Source organism: Oncorhynchus mykiss, chromosome 22 (assembly GCF_057628025.1).
Source record: "Oncorhynchus mykiss isolate SJ-2025 chromosome 22, ASM5762802v1, whole genome shotgun sequence".
NCBI classification, from domain to species: domain Eukaryota; kingdom Metazoa; phylum Chordata; class Actinopteri; order Salmoniformes; family Salmonidae; genus Oncorhynchus; species Oncorhynchus mykiss.
The window spans coordinates 49845873-49868148 of NC_143043.1; the positions used below are offsets into that span (position 1 = coordinate 49845873).

Genomic DNA, 22276 nt, shown 5'->3' on the forward strand with positions numbered 1-22276 from the left:
GCTGTCTAGCTAAAGCGGGAATTGTTTTATTTTTGTTGTCAGGATTACTTCCTACCTACAGTATGTGTGTCGTCTCAGGCCATTGTGAAGTTGCCTAGGAGGGAGTGTTTCCAGACATGCTGATAACATTAAGGCGTTTTCCGTGGCCATCTCTCTCACACTCTGACACTCTGACTGGGACAGGAGAACATTATAGCTAAGCTATGCTCCTTCACTGGCAACAGGGGCTTTGTTTGACTCTGACAGCTACATTGTACACATCATTGCCCTGCTGTTTGGAACTCTAACATCTTCTGATAGAGTTACATTACATTATATTATTTTCCATAATATTCAACCATGGCGAATATATCATGGGCATGCTGTAGAAAGGAAAATTCACCTATATATTTTTTTTAATAATATAATCTTTGAGAACTAACAATCACCATAATAAAAGCTAAGCAGTACGGAAAATTGAAAATTCTAAAAACAATTAATTGAACAATATTGATATAGTTATTATGTTATGTTAAATGTTAAATGTTAAATAACATAGCATTAGCCATTCCTGCATAGAATTGCAGGAAAGTATCTTTAAAACTGCAACATTTTCTCTCAGCTACTTGGCAGAATATGTAGAATCCTTGGAAATTAGATTTAAAACTCCAAAATGTTCTCTCAGCTCAATGACTCAATGTGTAGAATTGCAGGAAATTAACGTTAAATTACAAAAAAAAATTCACTTTTAAAAAACCCCCACCAAGATGGGGCCTCTAAAATGTTCTACAGAATTCTGCCATGCTGACTGTGCCCATTGCCACACCCCCTGCCACACCCTTTGCCACACCCACCACCTTAGCCCCCTTTTGATCCAGAAAAAACCTTGCTGACATAGAAGTGGTGTAGATGTGGACTGACCTGACATAGCAGTGGTGTAGATGTGGACTGACCTGACATAGCAGTGGTGTAGATGTGGACTGACCTGACATAGAAGTGGTGTAGATGTGGACTGACCTGACATAGCAGTGGTGTAGATGTGGACTGACCTGACATAGCAGTGGTGTAGATGTTGGCTGACCTGACATAGCAGTGGTGTAGATGTGGACTGACCTGACATAGCAGTGGTGTAGATGTGGACTGACCTGACATAACAGTGGTGTAGATGTGGACTGACCTGACATAGCAGTGGTGTAGATGTGGACTGACCTGACATAGCAGTGGTGTAGATGTGGACTGACCTGACATAGCAGTGCTGTAGATGTTGGCTGACCTGACATAGCAGTGGTGTAGATGTGGACTGACCTGACATAGCAGTGGTGTAGATGTGGACTGACCTGACTTAGCAGTGGTGTAGATGTGGACTGACCTGACATAGCAGTGCTGTAGATGTTGGCTGACCTGACATAGCAGTGGTGTAGATGTGGACTGACCTGACATAGCAGTGGTGTAGATGTGGACTGACCTGACATAGCAGTGGTGTAGATATGGACTGACCTGACATAGCAGTCTAAAGAGAGTGATTAGTTGAGGGTGTTTTACTATGTGCTCACCTTATCATTGATATACTGAGCTGAGGAAAAGTCACAATGAAAAGACTGCTATCATTGCATAATTTGATAACTGTCCTCTAGTTCCAGATGCAGTGTGATAGGCCCTACAATACCAATTTCCCTCATATTTACCAAAATAGATAACAAGGTGATTCAGTGATGACGCAGAATGAAACTCAATAAAAGTCTAGGGCTGATATAGATGATTTAAACAGAGGAAGCAACTTGTTCTTCTTGATGACGACTGCTTCAGAGGAAGCTGGATGGCAGTAAAGGGAATAAGCAACGATGAAACACAAAGATAACGGAAGCAGACATTCTGTCCCTTTCTCTGATTTGTGCATCATCACACTATCAATCATATTCAGTATCTTCAAGACACAGCTAAACATTATGGATGCAAATTGAAAAACAGCAATATTTGTATTTACTCTGCACCTCGATAATGCTATGACAGAGACCAGGTATACTGTAGCAATAATTTATTAGGGAATAGTATAGCCTAGTATAATAATAATATAATAATAATTTACTATGGAACAGTTGCCTGTTTCTACATGGTTCTATATGGTTCTACATGGTTCTATATGGTTCTACATGGTACAATAATCTCAAATCTAAAATAAACTTTGATTTGTTTAACACTTTTTTTGTCACTACATGATTCCATATGTGTTATTGCATAGTTTTGATGTCTTCACTATTATTCTACAATGTAGAAAATAGTACAAAATAAAGCAAAACCCTTGAATGAGTAGGTGTATATATATATATATATATACTGGGTAGTTATATACTGTATAACTACCCAGTTAGGGATTAGAACAGATGTCTAGTTGTTTCAGCTGGACTAATAGAACATGGATTCACTGTGTCCCGGGTGCTGTGCTCGTCTCAATGACTGTGTCCTGGGTGCTGTGCTCGTCTCAATGACTGTGTCCTGGGTGCTGTGCTCGTCTCAATGACTGTGTCCCGGGTGCTGTGCTCATCTCAATGACTGTGTCCCGGGTGCTGTGCTCGTCTCAATGACTGTGTCCCGGGTGCTGTGCTCGTCTCAATGACTGTGTCCTGGGTGCTGTGCTCGTCTCAATGACTGTGTCCTGGGTGCTGTGCTCGTCTCAATGACTGTGTCATTGCTGTTAAAGAATTGTTGACATCATGCTAATTTGTGAATGTCACAATCGATATAAACAGCACAGTAATGAATTTGGATTCCTCTGAGACCGTGACACAGTAAACAAGTGGGTGTTTCAAAGCATGTCTGGTGACATTCCTCATGGAGTTGTGGCGTGCAGGAGGAGAAGCTCGATTACTGTACTTGGTCGCGAGTTAGTTGTTTGCTACGAGAGTCAACATCCAAACAAGACTTTTGTCACTAATATGTGGTGGATGGACCTTGCATTGCATCAGCAAACGGGTAGATCTTATACATACTGTATAACATAATGAACAATGTACAGCCTTAATGTTGGCCTATAAAGACTTGTCATTCATCGGTTTGTTAGTCGTACGAGTGATGACAGTCTCGCACCAAAGGCACATTGCAGACATTGTTTATCAGAGACAGGAACTCAGATGACTCATTGCTGCTCTGTGAAACCTAGAGAGAGCTGCCACTGTTTTCCCTCAGGAAGAGACAGACATGTAACTCATTCCACTGTGATGTTCCCCAGTCCCCTTCTCTCTGAGTCTCCGTGTCGCCAACCTGGGGGGGTGAAGCTGGAGGAAGGTTGTGTATTTCAGGGCCTGGGGTTCCAGCTTGTGAGTGGTCTAGTGGGAGACGGGGGTTGTGTCTTGGGGCCGGGGGTTCTGTGTACAGAGGCCAGTGGGTTGCAGGGGGACGGGGGTTGAATGTGGGGACAGGGGGGCGGAGTTTGACTGTTCGGGCAGAGGGGCAGTGGTAGGGGAACAACTGTAGTCCTCACCAAGGTCCTGCCACCTTGCGTTGAGCTCTGACACAAGTGTGAAAAGGTAACATCCTCCCTGCTGTGGCCAATTGAGGAATCTGGAGGGTTGAACCTACTTGGAGGTGGGTTAGCACTTGAAATGCCCCTCTGGTAGATGGATGATTAACAACCAGAGGCTTTTGCAGACAGGACACAAGCCTAATCTCTCTCTCTGAGGCCCTGGTGAGACCCCGTGACCACCAGGAAGCAGAAAGAACACATAAAGATCCACAGCTCAGAGCTACATACAGTGGACAGATAGATACAAATTGAACTGTTGACCTTGTTGACTCTATAGATGCAATCATACTGTATATCTGGAGATTTTCATAAGGTGTGCGTCTTCACTTTCAAACTGAGTTTCAATCCGTTTCAAACTGAGTTTCAATCAGTTTCAGACTGAGTTTCAATCAGTTTCAGACTGAGTTTCAATCAGTTTCAGACTGAGTTTCAATCAGTTTCAGACTGAGTTTGCTGATGTGTAAGTGTGTTCCATCACAGATATGAATTCTCTAGATGTATGTCGATGGAAGTGCACTATTCTAGTCTCCCTTTCTATTATAGTCTTACTTCTCTATGTTATTCTCCATGCTGAAATGGGAAGCAGCTCTATGTACAGCTGTTGGACTGAACAGTCCCTTGGACTAGAAGACCAGTGGAATGGAAGGTGTCATGTCTGCCTGGCGTTGCCAGTCCGTGTCATTACAGTCCAGGTTGGAAGCTGAGGGGTCAGATGACTGTAGGAGGAGGAGGTGTGTGTGTGTGTGTGTGTGTGTGTGTGTGTGTGTGTGTGTGTGTGTGTGTGTGTGTGTGTGTGTGTGTGTGTGTGAGTGTGAGTGTGTCTGTGTCTGTAAGTGCGTGTGTGTGTGTGAAGGCTGTAACTCCCCCAGGAAGGCAGGCAGGCAGCGCAGCTGAGTGTGGGAGGGGCCGTCTCTCTCCGTAGCCTGGGTGTGAGTCTAGGACTGGGAGGCTCAGAAATTCAGACACAGAGTGGTCTGAGAGAGAGAGAGAGCTATAGGGGCTCAGGAGAACTCCCCTAACTTTACCCTGGACATGCTGGCTACCTGTTGCTGCTCTTTGGGATCTAGTGACCACAGCTGTTGACAATGCAAGGAAGGGCTAACAAAGCCCCTAAGAAGGAGCTGGTGATTGACTCTCCCCAGCAGTACAAGAGTTTGGCTGGAGCCGAGGTGGAGGCAGTACCACAGGTGGTGGTAAGTCACAGAATGAGGGGATAACCTAGCAATGGTTTCAACTGAGACACTAAAAGTTACTTTAGTAGTTGGCTGAATTTCTTTACCACATGTTTTGGGTTGGAAACTTTAAGTGGTAGCTGAAATGGTTGTGTTACTTCATCACATTTCAGCAGTGCTTGAGGATATTGTTTACAGTCAAATATCTGTAGCACTCAATATTCCTTGTTGTGGTGTAGTTGTAGCATAACTGTTGTGATGTCAGGTGTCTGGAACCTCTGAACTGGCCTTGTTCTGCTAGCAGCTTCATGACTAGTCTGGAACCTCTGAACTGGCCTTGTTCTGTTAGCAGCTTCATGACTAGTCTGGAACCTCTGAACTGGCCTTGTTCTGTTAGCAGCTTCATGACTAGTCTGGAACCTCTGAACTGGCCTTGTTCTGCTAGCAGCTTCATGACTAGTCTAGAATGGCCTTGTTCTGCTAGCAGCTTCATGACTAGTCTGGAACCTCTGAACTGGCCTTGTTCTGTTAGCAGCTTCATGACTAGTCTGGAACCTCTGAACTGGCCTTGTTCTGTTAGCAGCTTCATGACTAGTCTAGAACCTCTGAACTGGCCTTGTTCTGTTAGCAGCTTCATGACTAGTCTAGAACCTCTGAACTGGCCTTGTTCTGCTAGCAGCTTCATAACTAGTCTGGAACCTCTGAACTGGCCTTGGTCTGTTAGCAGCTTCATGACTAGTCTAGAATGGCCTTGTTCTGCTAGCAGCTTCATGACTAGTCTGGAACCTCTGAACTGACCTTGTTCTGTTAGCAGCTTCATGACTAGTCTGGAACCTCTGAACTGGCCTTGTTCTGTTAGCAGCTTCATGACTAGTCTAGAACCTCTGAACTAGCCTTGTTCTGCTAGCAGCTTCATGACTAGTTTAGAATGGCCTTGTTCTGCTAGCAGCTTCATGACTAGTTTAGAATGGCCTTGTTCTGCTAGCAGCTTCATGACTAGTTTAGAACCTCTGAACTGGCCTTGTTCTGCTAGCAGCTTCATGACTAGTCTAGAATGGCCTTGTTATGCTAGCAGCTTCATGACTAGTCTAGAACCTCTGAACTGGCCTTGTTCTGTAGAACAGCCGTTTCTATGGTGAGTAGAACGGCCGTTTCTATGGTGAGTAGAACGGCCGTTTCTATGGTGAGTAGAACGGCCGTTTCTATGGTGAGTAGAACTGTCGTTTCTATGGTGAGTAGAACTGTCGTTTCTATGGTGAGTAGAACTGCCGCTTCTATGGTGAGTAGAACTGCCGCTTCTATGGTGAGTAGAACTGCCGCTTCTATGGTGAGTAGAACTGTCGTTTCTATGGTGAGTAGAACTGTCGCTTCTATGGTGAGTAGAACTGCCGCTTCTATGGTGAGTAGAACTGTCGCTTCTATGGTGAGTAGAACTGTCGTTTCTATGGTGAGTAGAACTGTCATTTCTATGGTGAGTAGAACTGTCGTTTCTATGGTGAGTAGAACTGTCGTTTCTATGGTGAGTAGAACTGCCGCTTCTATGGTGAGTAGAACTGCCGCTTCTATGGTGAGTAGAACTGTCGTTTCTATGGTGAGTAGAACTGTCGTTTCTATGGTGAGTAGAACTGTCATTTCTATGGTGAGTAGAACTGTCGTTTCTATGGTGAGTAGAATGGCCATTTCTATCAAAAGGCTAAAACTTCCCAGAGGCACTTGTTGTTAATAAGGAAGTTGCCCTTCTGTTTCAAATCATATGCACTATTTAACCATGTTGTCACTGAGCCACACTACCCATGGTTTGTGGTAAGTCTCTGGTTGCCCTCATGTAATATTATAATATATGCCATTTAGCAGACGTTTTTATCCACAGCAACTTACATTCATGCGTGCGTACATTTTACGTATGCTAGTCCTGCGAAACGAACTCACTGCCTGGTGTTACAAGCACCATGTTCTACCAGCTGAGCTACAAATAACCACTTGACCTACCCTGTCAGAGATGAAAATACAGTACTGTACTGTGGTGTGGTGTACTGTGCTGTGCTGTACTGTACTGTACTGTACTGTGCTGTACTGTGGTGTGGTGTACTGTGCTGTGCTGTACTGTACTGTACTGTACTGTACTGTGCTGTGCTGTGGTGTGCTGTACTGGACTGTGCTGTACTGTACTGTACTGTACTGTGCTGTACTGTGGTGTGGTGTACTGTGCTGTGCTGTACTGTGCTGTACTGTGGTGTGGTGTGCTGTGCTGTACTGTGCTGTACTGTACTGGACTGTGCTGTACTGTACTGTACTGTGCTGTACTGTGGTGTACTGTGCTGTACTGTGCTGTACTGTGTGGTACTGTGCTGTACTGTGGTGTACTGTGCTGTACTGTACTGTACTGTACTGTGCTGTGCTGTACTGTGGTATACTATGCTGTACTGTACTGTGGTGTACTGTACTGTACTGTGATGTACTGTGCTGTGCTGTGCTGTGCTATACTGTGGTGTGCTGTGCTGTACTGTACTGTGCTGTACTGTACTGTGGTGTACTGTGCTGTGCTGTGCTGTACTGTGCTGTACTGTACTGTGCTGTACTGTGCTGTACTGTGGTGTACTGTACTGTGCTGTGCTGTGCTCTAATGTGCAGTGCTGTGCTGTACTGTGCTATACTGTGGTGTACTGTACTGTACTGTGCTGTACTGTGGTGTACTGTGCTGTGCTGTGCTGTACTGTGGTGTACTGTACTGTACTGTACTGTGCTGTGCTGTACTGTACAGTGCTGTAGGAGGATCAGGGTCATCACTGTAGCAGTGGACTGGGCTGTGGTCATGCCGCTGGGCTGAGGGAGTGAGAATGACTGGGCTGCAGTCAGTGAAAAGACATTTTCTTATCCAGGGCTTACTCTGTGGTTTGTCTGAATATGCTCGTCTGGTCCCTGACACAGGCATATGGAGAACCTCAAGGGTCATGTGGACAGTGGGAGGAAGGTTGACAATAGGCAAATCAAATCACATTTTATTTGTCACATGCGTCGAATACAACAGATGTGTAGACCTGAACTTGAAATGTTTACGTACAATCCCTTAACCAACAATGCAGTTCAAGAAATAGAGTTAAGAAAATATTTACTAAATAAACTAAAGTTTTAAAAAAAGTAATAAAATCAAAAAGTAACAACAAAAAAATGACATTACAATAACGAGGCTATATACAGCTGGTACAGAGTCAATGTGGAGGCTATATACAGCTGGTACAGAGTCAATGTGGAGGCTATATACAGCCGGTACCGAGTCAATGTGGAGGCTATATACAGCTGGTACAGAGTCAATGTGGAGGCTATATACAGCTGGTACAGAGTCAATGTGGAGGCTATATACAGCTGGTACAGAGTCAATGTGGAGGCTATATACAGCTGGTACCGAGTCAATGTGGAGGCTATATACAGCTGGTACCGAGTCAATGTGGAGGCTATATACAGCCGGTACCGAGTCAATGTGGAGGCTATATACAGCTGGTACTGAGTCAATGTGGAGGCTATATACAGCTGGTACCGAGTCAATGTGGAGGCTATATACAGCCGGTACTGAGTCAATGTGGAGGCTATATACAGCCGGTACCGAGTCAATGTGGAGGCTATATACAGCCGGTACCGAGTCAATGTGGAGGCTATATACAGCTGGTACCGAGTCAATGTGGAGGCTATATACAGCCGGTACCGAGTCAATGTGGAGGCTATATACAGCCGGTACCGAGTCAATGTGGAGGCTATATACAGCCGGTACCGAGTCAATGTGGAGGCTATATACAGCCGGTACCGAGTCAATGTGGAGGCTATATACAGCCGGTACCGAGTCAATGTGGAGGCTATATACAGCTGGTACCGAGTCAATGTGGAGGCTATATACAGCCGGTACCGAGTCAATGTGGAGGCTATATACAGCCGGTACCGAGTCAATGTGGAGGCTATATACAGCCGGTACTGAGTCAATGTGGAGGCTATATACAGCTGGTACCGAGTCAATGTGGAGGCTATATACAGCTGGTACCGAGTCAATGTGGAGGCTATATACAGCCGGTACCGAGTCAATGTGCGGGTGTACAGGTTTAGTCGAGGTAATTTGTAAAGTGACGATGCGTAGGTGATGAACAGCAAGTAGCAGTAGTGTAAAAACAAAGGGTGTCAATGTAAATAGTCAATGAAGTAATGAAGTCACGAGGGAGCGTCTCTCTGCTCCCGAGTGGTGCAGCGGTCTAAGGCACTGCATCTCAGTGCTGGAGGTGTCACTACAGACCCTGGTTCGATTCCAGGTTGTATCACAACCAGCTGTGATTGGGAGTCTCATAGGACAGTGCACAATTGCCCCAGTGTCGTTTGGCTGGGGTAGGCCTTCATTGTAAATAAGAATTTGTTCTTAACTGACTTGCCTAGTTAAATTTTTAAAAATGAAAGGCTCAGGAATCAATCACATAATGCACATGTGATATTGGCTAACTTAAATGTGTACTATTTCTCCTCAAGTCCCTGTATTGAATTGAATAGGCTTTTTGTGTTTTCTTTAATAGTGTGTAGCGTATTGTTGGCTTCCGTAGGCTGATGATTGGCTTACTGTCACCTGACCCCCAGGTGTGTCATGCACAGGAAGTGTCTGGGAAAATCCCTGTTTAATGAGGTTTCCACAGTATTGGCTCCTGTGGGCTTAACAGTAAACATAACTGTCATATTCACTGTGTAGTCACTGAATTAAGGGTGCCTTTTGCTTTCAAAGAATGTCAAATTCCATGTACAGGTTAATACCTGGAATCAGGACAGGCTACCTATGTTTATAATGTTATGTAGGGTTTACAGTAAGCTGTCTCTATGGCAGGTTGGCCTTGTGTAGCTGTGGGGTCAGCTCTGTGATCATAGCGATGTGGTGATTTCAGCTGACAGAGGATAAGAGGGCACACGCACACACACACACACACACACACACACACACACACACACACACACACACACACACACACACACACACACACTCACCTGTCTGGACTGTTATCTCCCAGCAGTCTGTATTCATGTCTCCTCACTCACCTGGCCTGAGAGCATGACTCTGTCAGCTGTCATTCGTGTTCTTTTCTCAGTGTGTTAGAAAGTGTGTGTGCGTGTGTCAGACCTCACTGCAGGGTATGTTTGGGCACGTTTGCGTGTCTTCACAGTATGTATGTGTGTGTGTGTGTGTGTGTGTGTGTGTGTGTGTGTGTGTGTGTGTGTGTGTGTGTGTGTGTGTGTGTGTGTGTGTGTGTGTGTGTGTGTGTGTGTGTGTGTGTGTGTGTGTGTGTGTGTGTGTGTGTGTGTGTGTGTGTGTGTGTGTGTGTGTGTATTCATGATTGCATAAGCCAGCGTCACTCTTCTGAAGAATATTGCCCTCACAGGCTAGGAGCAGATAGGAAGATACCCTCCTCCTCACTGTCTTGCACTTGTCCAGTGGACTGTGACTGTGAAAGGGACAAAAACAGGGATCTCTCCAGTCAACACTGAGGTGCTGACTGTGTTATTAGCATGGCCGCTTGCAATACATCTTAAAACTGGTCCATTAACAAGACTCTCCCTCTGAGATCATCAAACTAGATGTCGAAGCAACTGTACTGCTGCTCAACCCAAAGTCCTGGCTCTCTACCGGAGCTGTTGAGAATGTATAGATTTAGTCGTCTCAAGCTTTTGAGAATGTATAGATTTAGTCGTCTCAAGCTGTTGAGAATGTATAGATTTAGTCGACTCAAGCTGTTGAGAATGTATAGATTTAGTCATCTCAAGCTGGTGAAAATGTATAGATTTAGTCGTCTCAAGCTGTTGAGAATGTATAGATTTAGTCATCTCAATCTGTTGAGAATGTATAGATTTAGTCATCTCAAGCTGGTGAGAATGTATAGATTTAGTCGTCTCAAGCTGTTGAGAATGTATAGATTTAGTCATCTCAAGTTGTTGAGAATGTATAGATTTAGTCGTCTCAAGTTGTTGAGAATGTATAGATTTAGTCGTCTCAAGTTGTTGAGAATGTATAGATTTAGTCGTCTCAAGTTGTTGAGAATGTATAGATTTAGTCGTCTCAAGTTGTTGAGAATGTATAGATTTAGTCGTCTAAAGCTGTTGAGAATGTATAGATTTAGTCGTCTCAAGCTGTTGAGAATGTATAGATTTAGTCGTCTCAAGCTGTTGAGAATGTATAGATTTAGTCGTCTCAAGCTGTTGAGAATGTATAGATTTAGTCGTCTCAAGCTGTTGAGAATGTATAGATTTAGTCGTCTCAAGCTGTTGAGAATGTATAGATTTAGTCGTCTCAAGCTGTTGAGAATGTATAGATTTAGTCGTCTCAAGCTGTTGAGAATGTATATATTTAGTAATCTCAAGCTGGTGAGAATGTATAGATTTAGTCGTCTCAAGCTGTTGAGAAGGTATGGATTTAGTCATCTCAAGCTGGTGAGAATGTATAGATTTAGTCGTCTCAAGTGTTCTGTGCCTCTATGGCCACTATGTATTGTTACTGCTTGATGAGTGGATGTCTGAACTGTGCCATATCGTATTGTAACGAATCTCCTCTTCGTCTGAGGAAGAGTAAGAAGGATCGGACCAATATGCAGCGTGGTAAGTGTCCGTCATAATTTATTGACTGAACGCACAAAAACAAAATAACAAAGGGAAATGGAAGACAGGAAACAGTTCTGTAAGGTGACATACACTAAACAGAAAACAACCACCCACAAACAAGAGTGGGAAAACAGGCTACCTAAGTATGGTTCTCAATCAGAGACAACGATTGACAGCTGCCTCTGATTGGGAACCATACCAGGCCAAACACATAGAAATACCAAACATAGAACAAAAAGATCGAATGCCCACCCCAACTCACGCCCTGACCAACCTAAAATAGAAACATACAAAAGGAACTAAGGTCAGGACGTGACACGTATACACTACCATGATAATACCAACAACGTTACCATATAGCAAAGTCCCTTGTGTTTCAGTGAATTCATATAGTTCGATGGACATTGTCATCGTCAGTGATGGATGTGGTCTGTAGCAGCACTGTGAGGTATCTTATGTAACTCCACTGCCTGCTGTGGTACAGCTTGTCCAAGCAGAAGACATTACGTGAGACGCAAAAGCTACAGTTGATTCCCTCTGGAATGAAATCTACATTCTTATCTGCTTAAGGCCTTATGTTGATATGAACAACAATGCGTCACAAATCTGTTTTTAAAATACTCCGAAAGTTGATTATATAACAGTTCGATGTTTTTAGCTAACTGTAATCATATCAATCAGAAAACCAGATGGTTTGGACGGTGAGGTTCAAACATTCATATATAGATATCATGTGTGTTTTCTAAACATTAAATAGTGTAGCTCTTACCCATGGTGTTGAGTTGTAACGTGCTCCTTAGTGACGGGACAGAGCTGTGTGTTAGTTGTCAGAGAGTGATGTCATAATGATCCTGCCAGCCTTCCATCAGAGCTGTGTGTTAGCTGTCAGAGAGTGATGTCATAATGGTCCTGCCTTCCATCAGAGCTGTGTGTTAGCTGTCAGAGTGACATGATGTCATAATGTTTCTGCCTTCTATCAGAGCTGTGTGTTAGCTGTCAGAGAGTGACATGATGTCATAATGTGTCTGCCTTTCATCAGAGCTGTGTGTTAGCTGTCAGAGAGTGATGTCATAATGTTTCTGCCTTCCATCAGAGCTGTGTGTTAGCTGTCAGAGAGTGACATGATGTCATAATGTTTCTGCCTTCCATCAGAGATGTGTGTTAGCTGTCAGAGAGTGATGTCATAATGTTTCTGCCTTCCATCAGAGATGTGTGTTAGCTGTCAGAGAGTGACATGATGTCATAATGATCCTGCCTTCCATCAGGGAGCTAGTAAAGGCGGATGTGTTCTCTGTGGGCGGCTGCAGGCTGCAGCCCTCGTAGGGTTGTCACTAACAGATAGCATGTGTGAGAAGGGCCCCAGCAGCTACAGATTCTCTGAGCTCAACTTACAATACTGACTGCGTCCCAAAGTGTATTACTTTTGACCAGGGCCCAAGTTCACTTCTTATAGCTCTCCTTTTGAAGTCTACAGTGAGACTTTGCCATCTTTAGGTTGTGTGTTAGAGTTGAGAAAGTCCTCCCTAAAAGAGAGATCCACCTTTTCAAAGCACTCCTCTGGTCGGCTTTGAAAACAGCATGTTCTCTGTGTAAATACCTGTATATTAACAGCATGTTGTGTCTATGTGTTCCCCAGGTGAAGCGCAAAGTTATCGAACCCCTGGACTATGAGACTGTTCTTGTCCAGAGGAAGACCCAGATTCTCAGTGATGTCCTCCGGGACATGCTGCAGTTCCCCCAGGAGGACTTCCAGGTGAGTCACCTCTGGCCTTCTGACCTGGCACCAGAACCAGGCTCAGATACCATTAGTGTGTCCCGCATGGCGTCCTAGCGGTACCGGAGCCAAGTCCAGGTCCAAAAGTCTCCTTAACAGCTTCTACCCCCAAGCCATAAGACTGCTGAACAATTCATCAAATGGCCACCCCGCCCTTGTTTATACATTGCTGCTACACGCTGTTTATTATCTATGCATAATCATTTTACCCATACCTATTTGTACATATTACCTCAATTACCTCGACTAACCTGTACCCCCGCACATTGACTCGGTACCGGTACCCCCTGTATATAGCCTCGTTATTGTTATTTTATTGTGTTACTATTTATAATTTATTTTTTACTTTAGTTTATTTATTAAATCTTTTCTTAACTATTTTTCTTGAACTGCATTGTTGGTTAAGGAGATTGTAAGTAAACATTTCACTGTAAGGTCTCCTCCACCTGTTGTATTCAGCGCATGTGACAAATCCAATTTGATTTGATATTCCTTATATAGTCCTCTGTTCTTGAGCAGGGCTCAGAGATGACCAGACAGAATAGAACACCATTTGACTAGTCTGCAACAGAATAACTGTCCCGAGTCAGTGAGGTAAGGATGGATATCATTTATTGCTGACGGAAAACAAATCTGTCAATGTTGATAAGATCTTGGTAGTTTCCATTATAGTGTACCACGTTGGATAATTGCTATCAACTTAATGTGATCTATCAACAGCAAATAAAATAAAATAGTATTTGTGACATGCGCCGAATACAACAGGTGTAGACTTTTCCCTGAAACGCTTACGAGCCCTTCCCCAACGATGCAGTTTAAAAATAAAATGGTAACATGTGCTGCCTTATACAGGGAGTACCAGTACCAGATCATTGTAGAGTTACATACAGGGAGTAGCAGTACCAGATCATTGTAGAGTTACATACAGGGAGTAGCAGTACCAGATCATTGTAGAGTTACATACAGGGAGTAGCAGTACCAGATCATTGTAGAGTTACATACAAGGAGTACCAGTACCAGATCATTGTAGAGTTACATACAGGGAGTACCAGTACCAGATCATTGTAGAGTTACATACAGGGAGTAGCAGTACCAGATCATTGTAGAGTTACATACAGGGAGTAGCAGTACCAGATCATTGTAGAGTTACATACAGGGAGTAGCAGTACCAGATCATTGTAGAGTTATATACAGGGAGTACCAGTACCAGATCATTGTAGAGTTACATACAGGTAGTAGCAGTACCAGATCATTGTAGAGTTACATACAGGGAGTACCAGTACCAGATCATTGTAGAGTTACATACAGGGAGTACCAGTACCAGATCATTGTAGAGTTACATACAGGGAGTAGCAGTACCAGATCATTGTAGAGTTATATACAGGGAGTAGCAGTACCAGATCATTGTAGAGTTACATACAGGGAGTACCAGTACCAGATCATTGTAGAGTTACATACAGGGAGTACCAGTAGCAGATCATTGTAGAGTTACATACAGGGAGTAGCAGTACCAGATCATTTTAGCGTTACATACAGGGAGTACCAGTACCAGATCATTGTAGAGTTACATACAGGGAGTAGCAGTACCAGATCATTGTAGAGTTACATACAGGGAGTAGCAGTACCAGATCATTGTAGAGTTACATACAGGTAGTAGCAGTACCAGATCATTGTGGAGTTACATACAGGGAGTAGCAGTACCAGATCATTGTAGAGTTACATACAGGTAGTAGCAGTACCAGATCATTGTAGAGTTACATACAGGGAGTAGCAGTACCAGATCATTGTAGAGCTATATACAGGAAGTACCAGTACCAGATCATTGTAGAGTTACATACAGGTAGTACCAGTACCAGATCATTGTGGAGTTACATACAGGGAGTAGCAGTACCAGATCATTGTGGAGTTACATACAGGGAGTAGCAGTACCAGATCATTGTAGAGTTACATACAGGTAGTAGCAGTACCAGATCATTGTAGAGTTACATACAGGTAGTAGCAGTACCAGATCATTGTGGAGTTACATACAGGGAGTAGCAGTACCAGATCATTGTAGAGTTACATACAGGGAGTAGCAGTACCAGATCATTGTAGAGTTACATACAGGTAGTAGCAGTACCAGATCATTGTGGAGTTACATACAGGGAGTAGCAGTACCAGATCATTGTGGAGTTACATACAGGGAGTAGCAGTACCAGATCATTGTGGAGTTACATACAGGGAGTAGCAGTACCAGATCATTGTAGAGCTATATACAGGGAGTAGCAGTACCAGATCATTGTAGAGCTATATACAGGGAGTAGCAGTACCAGATCATTGTAGAGCTATATACAGGGAGTAGCAGTACCAGATCATTGTAGTGTTACATACAGGGAGTAGCAGTACCAGATCATTGTAGAGCTATATACAGGGAGTAGCAGTACCAGATCATTGTAGTGTTACATACAGGGAGTAGCAGTACCAGATCATTGTAGAGTTACATACAGGGAGTAGCAGTACCAGATCATTGTAGTGTTACATACAGGGAGTACCAGTACCAGATCATTGTAGAGTTATATACAGGGAGTACCAGTACCAGATCATTGTAGAGTTACATACAGGGAGTACCAGTACCAGATCATTGTAGAGTTACATACAGGGAGTACCAGTACCAGATCATTGTAGTGTTACATACAGGGAGTACCAGTACCAGATCATTGTAGAGTTACATACAGGGAGTACCAGTACCAGATCATTGTAGAGTTACATACAGGGAGTAGCAGTACCAGATCATTGTAGAGTTATATACAGGGAGTAGCAGTACCAGATCATTGTAGAGTTACATACAGGGAGTACCAGTACCAGATCATTGTAGAGTTACATACAGGGAGTACCAGTACCAGATCATTGTAGAGTTACATACAGGGAGTAGCAGTACCAGATCATTGTAGAGCTATATACAGGAAGTACCAGTACCAGATCATTGTAGAGTTACATACAGGGAGTACCAGTACCAGATCATTGTAGAGTTACATACAGGGAGTAGCAGTACCAGATCATTGTAGAGTTACATACAGGGAGTACCAGTAGCAGATCATTGTAGAGTTACATACAGGGAGTACCAGTACCAGATCATTGTAGAGTTACATACAGGGAGTAGCAGTACCAGATCATTGTAGAGTTACATACAGGGAGTACCAGTACCAGATCAATGTGGAGCTATATACAGGGAGTACCAGTACCATATCAATGTAGAGTTATATACAGGGAGTACCAGTACCAGATCAATGTGGAGCTATATACAGGGAGTACCAGATCAATATGGAGCTATATACAGGGAGTACCAGTACCAGATCAATGTGGAGCTATAGACAGGGAGTACCAGTACCAGATCATTGTAGAGTTACATACAGGGAGTAGCAGTACCAGATCAATGTGGAGCTATATACAGGGAGTACCAGTACCAGATCATTGTAGAGTTACATATAGGGAGTACCAGTACCAGATCAATGTACAAGGTATTTGAGGTAGATATGTATATATGTAGGCAGAGGTTCAGTCCCAGGGGCCATAGCTTGGTGATGAGCTTGGAGAGGACTATCGTGTTGAATGCTGAACTGTAGTCTATGAACAGAATTCACACATAGTTATTTCCCCTCTTGTCCAGGTGGGAGGTTGTTTGTTTATGACCCCATACAGTTCGTTGAGTGCCAGAGTGGTGTTGGCTTATGGAGGGACGAAGACAGTCGTGACAATTATGGATGAGAACTCTCTTGGTAGATTAAAGGGTCTGCAGCTCACCATGAGGTGTTCTGTATCAGGTGAACAAACGCACCAGATTTCCTTCACACTTGAAGCAGCACACCAGTTGTTATGTATGAACAAACGCACTCCACCTCCTTTCGACTTCCCGAAGCCGCCGTCCCATCCTGCCACTGGTGCATAGTGTCATCATCCAGCCATCATCCCATCAATCCTTTCTGCCTCCCACGTGCATGTTTTGGTTGTCGTGTTTATTGTGATTTCATGCTATTTCAGTGTGGCCCAGCCAGGCCCATGTTGCGAGAGTACGGTGAGGTCATTCACAGAGGCTTACCTTACGTTTACATCCCTGCTTCACACTTTAGAGGTCAGGGGTCCTCTGTTTTGTTGTGATAGTGTAAGGAAGGGCTAGGCCCTATCTCTAGGCCCATTCAGCAGGACTTAGCCCATGTCACCCTCTCAAACTTTCCATCGCTACACGACACATTATGAAATGGGAATCTGGCCTGGCAGAAGAGCTTCAGGAAGTGAGACCTCTTTGGAAGATGCTCTTTAACAGTGACAGGGATGGCATCCTGTATCAGCAAAACATGACCCTTCCTCACTGTCTCACGATCCAACGGATATGTTTTCTGTCTCGTCTATTGAGAAGGTTACTTTTTTTCCAGAAGCCGTAATGGTTTTTTAGATATTTTCCTTAGGATATAGCTATGTTGAAAAATAAACATTTGAAAGGAAAGGCTCAATTTCCTAGATTTATTCAGCGGGTTAACCGTTTTTTTGTTGTTGCTTTATGGCCAGAAAATAAGAATACTTACTGGCGCTTACTCATGGACTATCAAGCTATCCAGTTTCTCAGTCAACAGTGGAACTCTCTGCTCTGGCCATGACATACGAGTCCTGCGTGCCGTACACTACAAGCGGTGTGTTGTGAAGGGAGTGACAGGTCATGACATCTGAAGACATCGTGACTGAGCCCCAACATTTGTTTAGGTCAGATGACTCTCTAAACCTTTATTCTTCTTTATTCGAGCGTTTTATCCGGAAAGGGGTCATTCAGTATTGTAGGCAGGTAAAGGGGTCATTCAGTATTATAGGCAGGTAAAGGAGTCATTCAGTATGATAGGCAGGTAAAGGAGTCATTCAGTATTATAGGCAGGTAAAGGAGTCATTCAGTATTATAGGCAGGTAAAGGGGTCATTAAGTATTATAGGCAGGTAAAGGAGTCATTCAGTATTATAGGCAGGCAAAGGAGTCATTCAGTATTATAGGCAGGTAAATGAGTCATTCAGTATTATAGGCGGGTAAAGGAGTCATTCAGTATTATAGGCAGGTAAAGGGGGGATTCAGTGTTATAGGCAGGTAAAGGAGTCATTCAGTGTTATAGGCAGGTAAAGGGGGGATTCAGTATTATAGGCAGGTATAGGGGGGATTCAGTGCTATTAAACTCCCAGACACTGATAACTGTGAAGTGATAGGAGCCTATAAACCCAGTCCATCTGATCACACTGCTAGTCTGTGGGCTGTTCTTGTCTGGTGTGTAAATCCTTTTGTTGGCAGCCTGGCGTTAGGAGAGCCAACCACTGGTTCCTCCAGGTTTAGTCAATGTGCCTTCTTAAGGAATTTCTTTGGGATTACTACTATACCTCTTCCTCATCCTCATCTTCCTCCTCTTCCTCTTCTTCCTATTCATCCTCTTCCTATTCCTCCTCTTCCTCATCCTCATCTTCCTCATCTTCCTCATCTTCCTATTCATCCTCTTCCTATTCCTCCTCTTCCTCTCCATCCTCTCCCTATTCCTACTCTTCAGCCCCTTCCTCATCTTCCTCTTCCTCATCTTCCTATTCATCCGCTTCCTCCTCTTCCTCATCTTCCTCTTTTTCCTATTCCTCCTCTTCCTCTTCCTCACCTTCCTATTCATTCTCTTGCCCTTCTTCCTCTTCCTATTCATACTCTTCTTATTCATCTTCTTCCTCCTCTTTATCATCCTCCTCTTCATCTTCCTCCTCTTCCTCATCATCCTCACCTTCCACTACCTATTCATCCTCTTCCTCCTCTTCCTATTCCTCCTCTTCCTCTTCATCCTTTTCCTCCTCTTTCTATTCATCCTCTTCCTCTTCCTCATCCTCATCTTTCTATTCCCCCTCTTGCTATTTCTCCCTATTGGAGCCACTTCAACATGGCAGGATGTTTCTAATACAACTCTTCGTATGTCTTCAAGTACTAGGGTTCAGAGAGAGACCTGAGGGGAACAGGAGAAGTGTAATCGTAATTTCCGGAGAAGTACATATGGGAGATTCCTCTGTAGTAGAAGAGCTACAATATGTATCATCAGTGGTTGACCCCAGGACGTTCAGCAAAGTGTTGTGAGGGACGACGTGCTAGTGGCTCCATGCTGGGTGTAGCTGGATCTCATGCTGGTCTTTACACTAGAGATCTCCACTGTGCTCCATAGAGACTAATATCCCCTGTGCTTCCTCTTGTCCACTTCCCTGACTCCCTCTGGCCTCCTCCAGCCTACTCGTCCATTCGTTTCTGCTGGTTAGATCATGGAGAGATTACCAACTCCCAGCAGGAAACCTGGGGCTGGGGAGAGGAAGTGGAGGAGGGAACTCTGTCTCACAAATAGGACCTTAATATGGTCCTCATTGCAGTTGTCGTGCAAGATCGAGTGCTTATGGTGATTGTCGCCTAACCAAATGGAAATTCTAATGACGTAGTCCGTCACTGAATCAGATCTAGTCCTCTACTGATGACACAAATGCACTATTATTCATGAGCGTGGTTGTGACAGCTTTGTTTCTGAGTTATTGTCACGAAAAAACAAACATGACTGGCAGTGAAACATTTGGTACAGTACATTACGCCAGCAATGTTAAAACTGATTTGGTGACTCTCTATGGTAAAATTGTGAGGCAACCTCACTCATCCCATAATTTATTAATTGTATTTTTGGCAGGCAGCAGAGGGCTAGGCTTTACTAGCACCAGGCAGACTCAGCTGGAATGCAATGCTCAGCGGTAGCTAACTATTAGCTAACATCACATTACAGTCACTGACTGTAGCTGGAGCCCTGCACTCCTGTACGTTAGGTTAGTTACCTGAAAGGACCTCTGGACCCGTCGTTAGGCTCTATGACCTAACCTGTACAGTGCATAATAATATCCCACTGATTCACAAAGAAATCATTTCGGCAAGAAAATATGAGATAGAACTATTAACTTTCTTTTAGTGGTACTGCACCTTGGGGTGAGGTTTGGTCTAGTATTGATTAGCCTTGAGGTGAGGTTTGGTCTATTATTGATTAGCCTTGAGGTGAGGTTTGGTCTAGTATTGATTAGCCTTGAGGTGAGGTTTGGTGTAGCGTTGATTAGCATTGGGGTGAGGTTTGGTCTAGTATTGATTAGCCTTTAGGTGAGGTTTGGTCTAGTATTGATTAGCCTTGGGTTGAGGTTTGGTCTAGTATTGATTAGCCTTGGGTTGAGGTTTGGTCTAGCATTGATTAGCCTTGGGTTGAGGTTTGGTCTAGCATTGATTAGCCTTTAGATGAGGTTTGGTCTAGTATTGATTAGCCTTGGGGTGAGGTTTGGTCTAGTATTGATTAGCTTTTAGGTGAGGTTTGGTCTAGTATTGATTAGCCTTGGGTGAGGTTTTGTCTAGTATTGATTAGCCTTGGGGTGAGGTTTGGTCTAGTATTGATTAGCCTTGGGGTGAGGTTTGGTCTAGCATTGATTAGCCTTGGGGTGAGGTTTGGTCTAGTATTGATTAGCCTTTAGGTGAGGTTTGGTCTAGCATTGATTAGCCTTGGGGTGAGGTTTGGTCTAGTATTGATTAGCCTTGGGGTGAGGTGTGGTCTAGTATTGATTAGCCTTGGGTTGAGGTTTGGGCTAGTATTGATTAGCCTTGGGTTGAGGTTTGGGCTAGCATTGATTAGCCTTGGGTTGAGGTTTGGTCTAGCATTGATTAGCCTTGGGTTGAGGTTTGGTCTAGCATTGATTAGCCTTTAGGTGAGGTTTGGTCTAGTATTGATTAGCCTTGGGGTGAGGTGTGGTCTAGTATTGATTAGCCTTGGGTTGAGGTTTGGGCTAGTATTTTGAATGTCTATTTTCCATTCTTTGTTTGGGCTTTGCGAATAGAAAATGACGTCCGTACTGGCCTGCTCTGGCTTTTGTGTCTCATTTCACAGTCTGTGACTCAATTCAAGTTTAATTGGAGAGCTACTTTGCCAAGCATGCTGGAGAAATACTGAAAATGTATCTGCTGGCGTTCAGAGATAATGACGAAAGCAGACCTATTGGTTAAGTTGCTCAGCAAAAGCTGCATGAACAGGAAATCTACAGCTGTGTTGAATTGCTTACCTCACCACTGTCCCATTGCCCTGATCTTGAAAATACTGTATGCTTTACCGTAAGTCAGGGACCACAGACACATCTCTGTCACGGTTCTCCTTTGAACTATGTCCAGTTTGGCTTTAAAAGGATTTGAGTTAGGTGAGGAAGTTAATGTTTGTTGTTCTTGCAGTTAGCCTAGTGGTTAGAGTGTTGAACTAGTAATCTGAAAGGTTGCAAGATCAAATCACCGCGCTGACAAGGTCAAAAATCTGTTGTTCTCCGCCTGAACAAGGCAGTTAACCCCACTGTTTCTAGGCTGTCATTAAAAATAAGAATTTGAGAATTAGTAAAATTGTTTCTCTCTCACCCATGTGGGGTAACTGTGCTCTGCTGCTTCCTCTGTAGTGGTACTTTATTTTTATATCTCCTACTTTAAAGATGTTAAGTTGAAACGTTTCTGCTTAAGGAATCACCATGGAGTAAACATCTAGAGGGGATAGGGGTACAAAACACTCTGTTGAACAGTTATTATCAGCGGGAATCTCCTTTTAAGTGAGACGTGTCAGACAGGTCTCCAATGGGAACTCAAAAACTAGGCTACGCTCCTAACTGGGATGAAAATGTGCTGTTAAGAATGAAGAACAACAGCAGGGATCTCCAACAGTAGTTGACTTCCATAAATCCTCGTGCATATCAAGACATTACTCATATCTAAAAGGAGTCCCACATGTACAGTAATTAATTCACAAATGTATCTTGTCTTAGTGAAAAACGGTCTTACTGACAATGAAGTCCTACTGAGTAGGTTCTGTTTAGTTTAGGTTAGAGGCCTTGTGAATGGCTGATGAGGGTTGAACGTGTCAAATTGTTTTCTGTGAGGACTGGCATGTTGAAAGCACTAGTTGAAAGTTCCTAGTTATTCTAGTGATATTATGTTGATACTGTAGATACTACTAGGTGTATCTGTGTGACGTCATTCCGTCAGCTCAACACCCACCACCAGCTGAAGGAAACAGCCATTGGAGAGAGAGAGAGAGAGAGCAGGAGAAACGTAGTGGAGGTGTTGAGACACAGAGTTTTTATGTCTGCTCTTTCCTCCTCCGTCACTTCAAGCTCTTGTTTGCTGATGGGTTTTTTGCTCTTTCCT

The 22276-nt window shown here is 43.7% G+C and overlaps 1 protein-coding gene across 13 annotated transcripts in view; it reads left to right on the forward strand.

Annotated features, from left to right (window-relative positions):
* LOC110502169 (dedicator of cytokinesis protein 9) overlaps positions 1-22276 on the forward strand; it is a 173917-nt gene that overhangs the window by 67216 nt on the left and 84425 nt on the right. For 11 of the 13 annotated variants that reach the window (XR_016490683.1, XM_090216283.1, XM_090216293.1 and 8 more), the window contains exon 2: positions 12920-13036. Coding sequence is in view for 12 of the 13 variants with exons in the window: in XM_090216283.1 (XP_090072409.1) it covers positions 12920-13036 (117 nt within the window). In the remaining variant the exon portion in view is untranslated. Of the gene's footprint in view, positions 1-4419; positions 4693-12919; positions 13037-22276 lie in introns of those variants that run through there. The other 2 variants (XM_090216285.1, XM_090216286.1) reach the window with 2 other exon arrangements.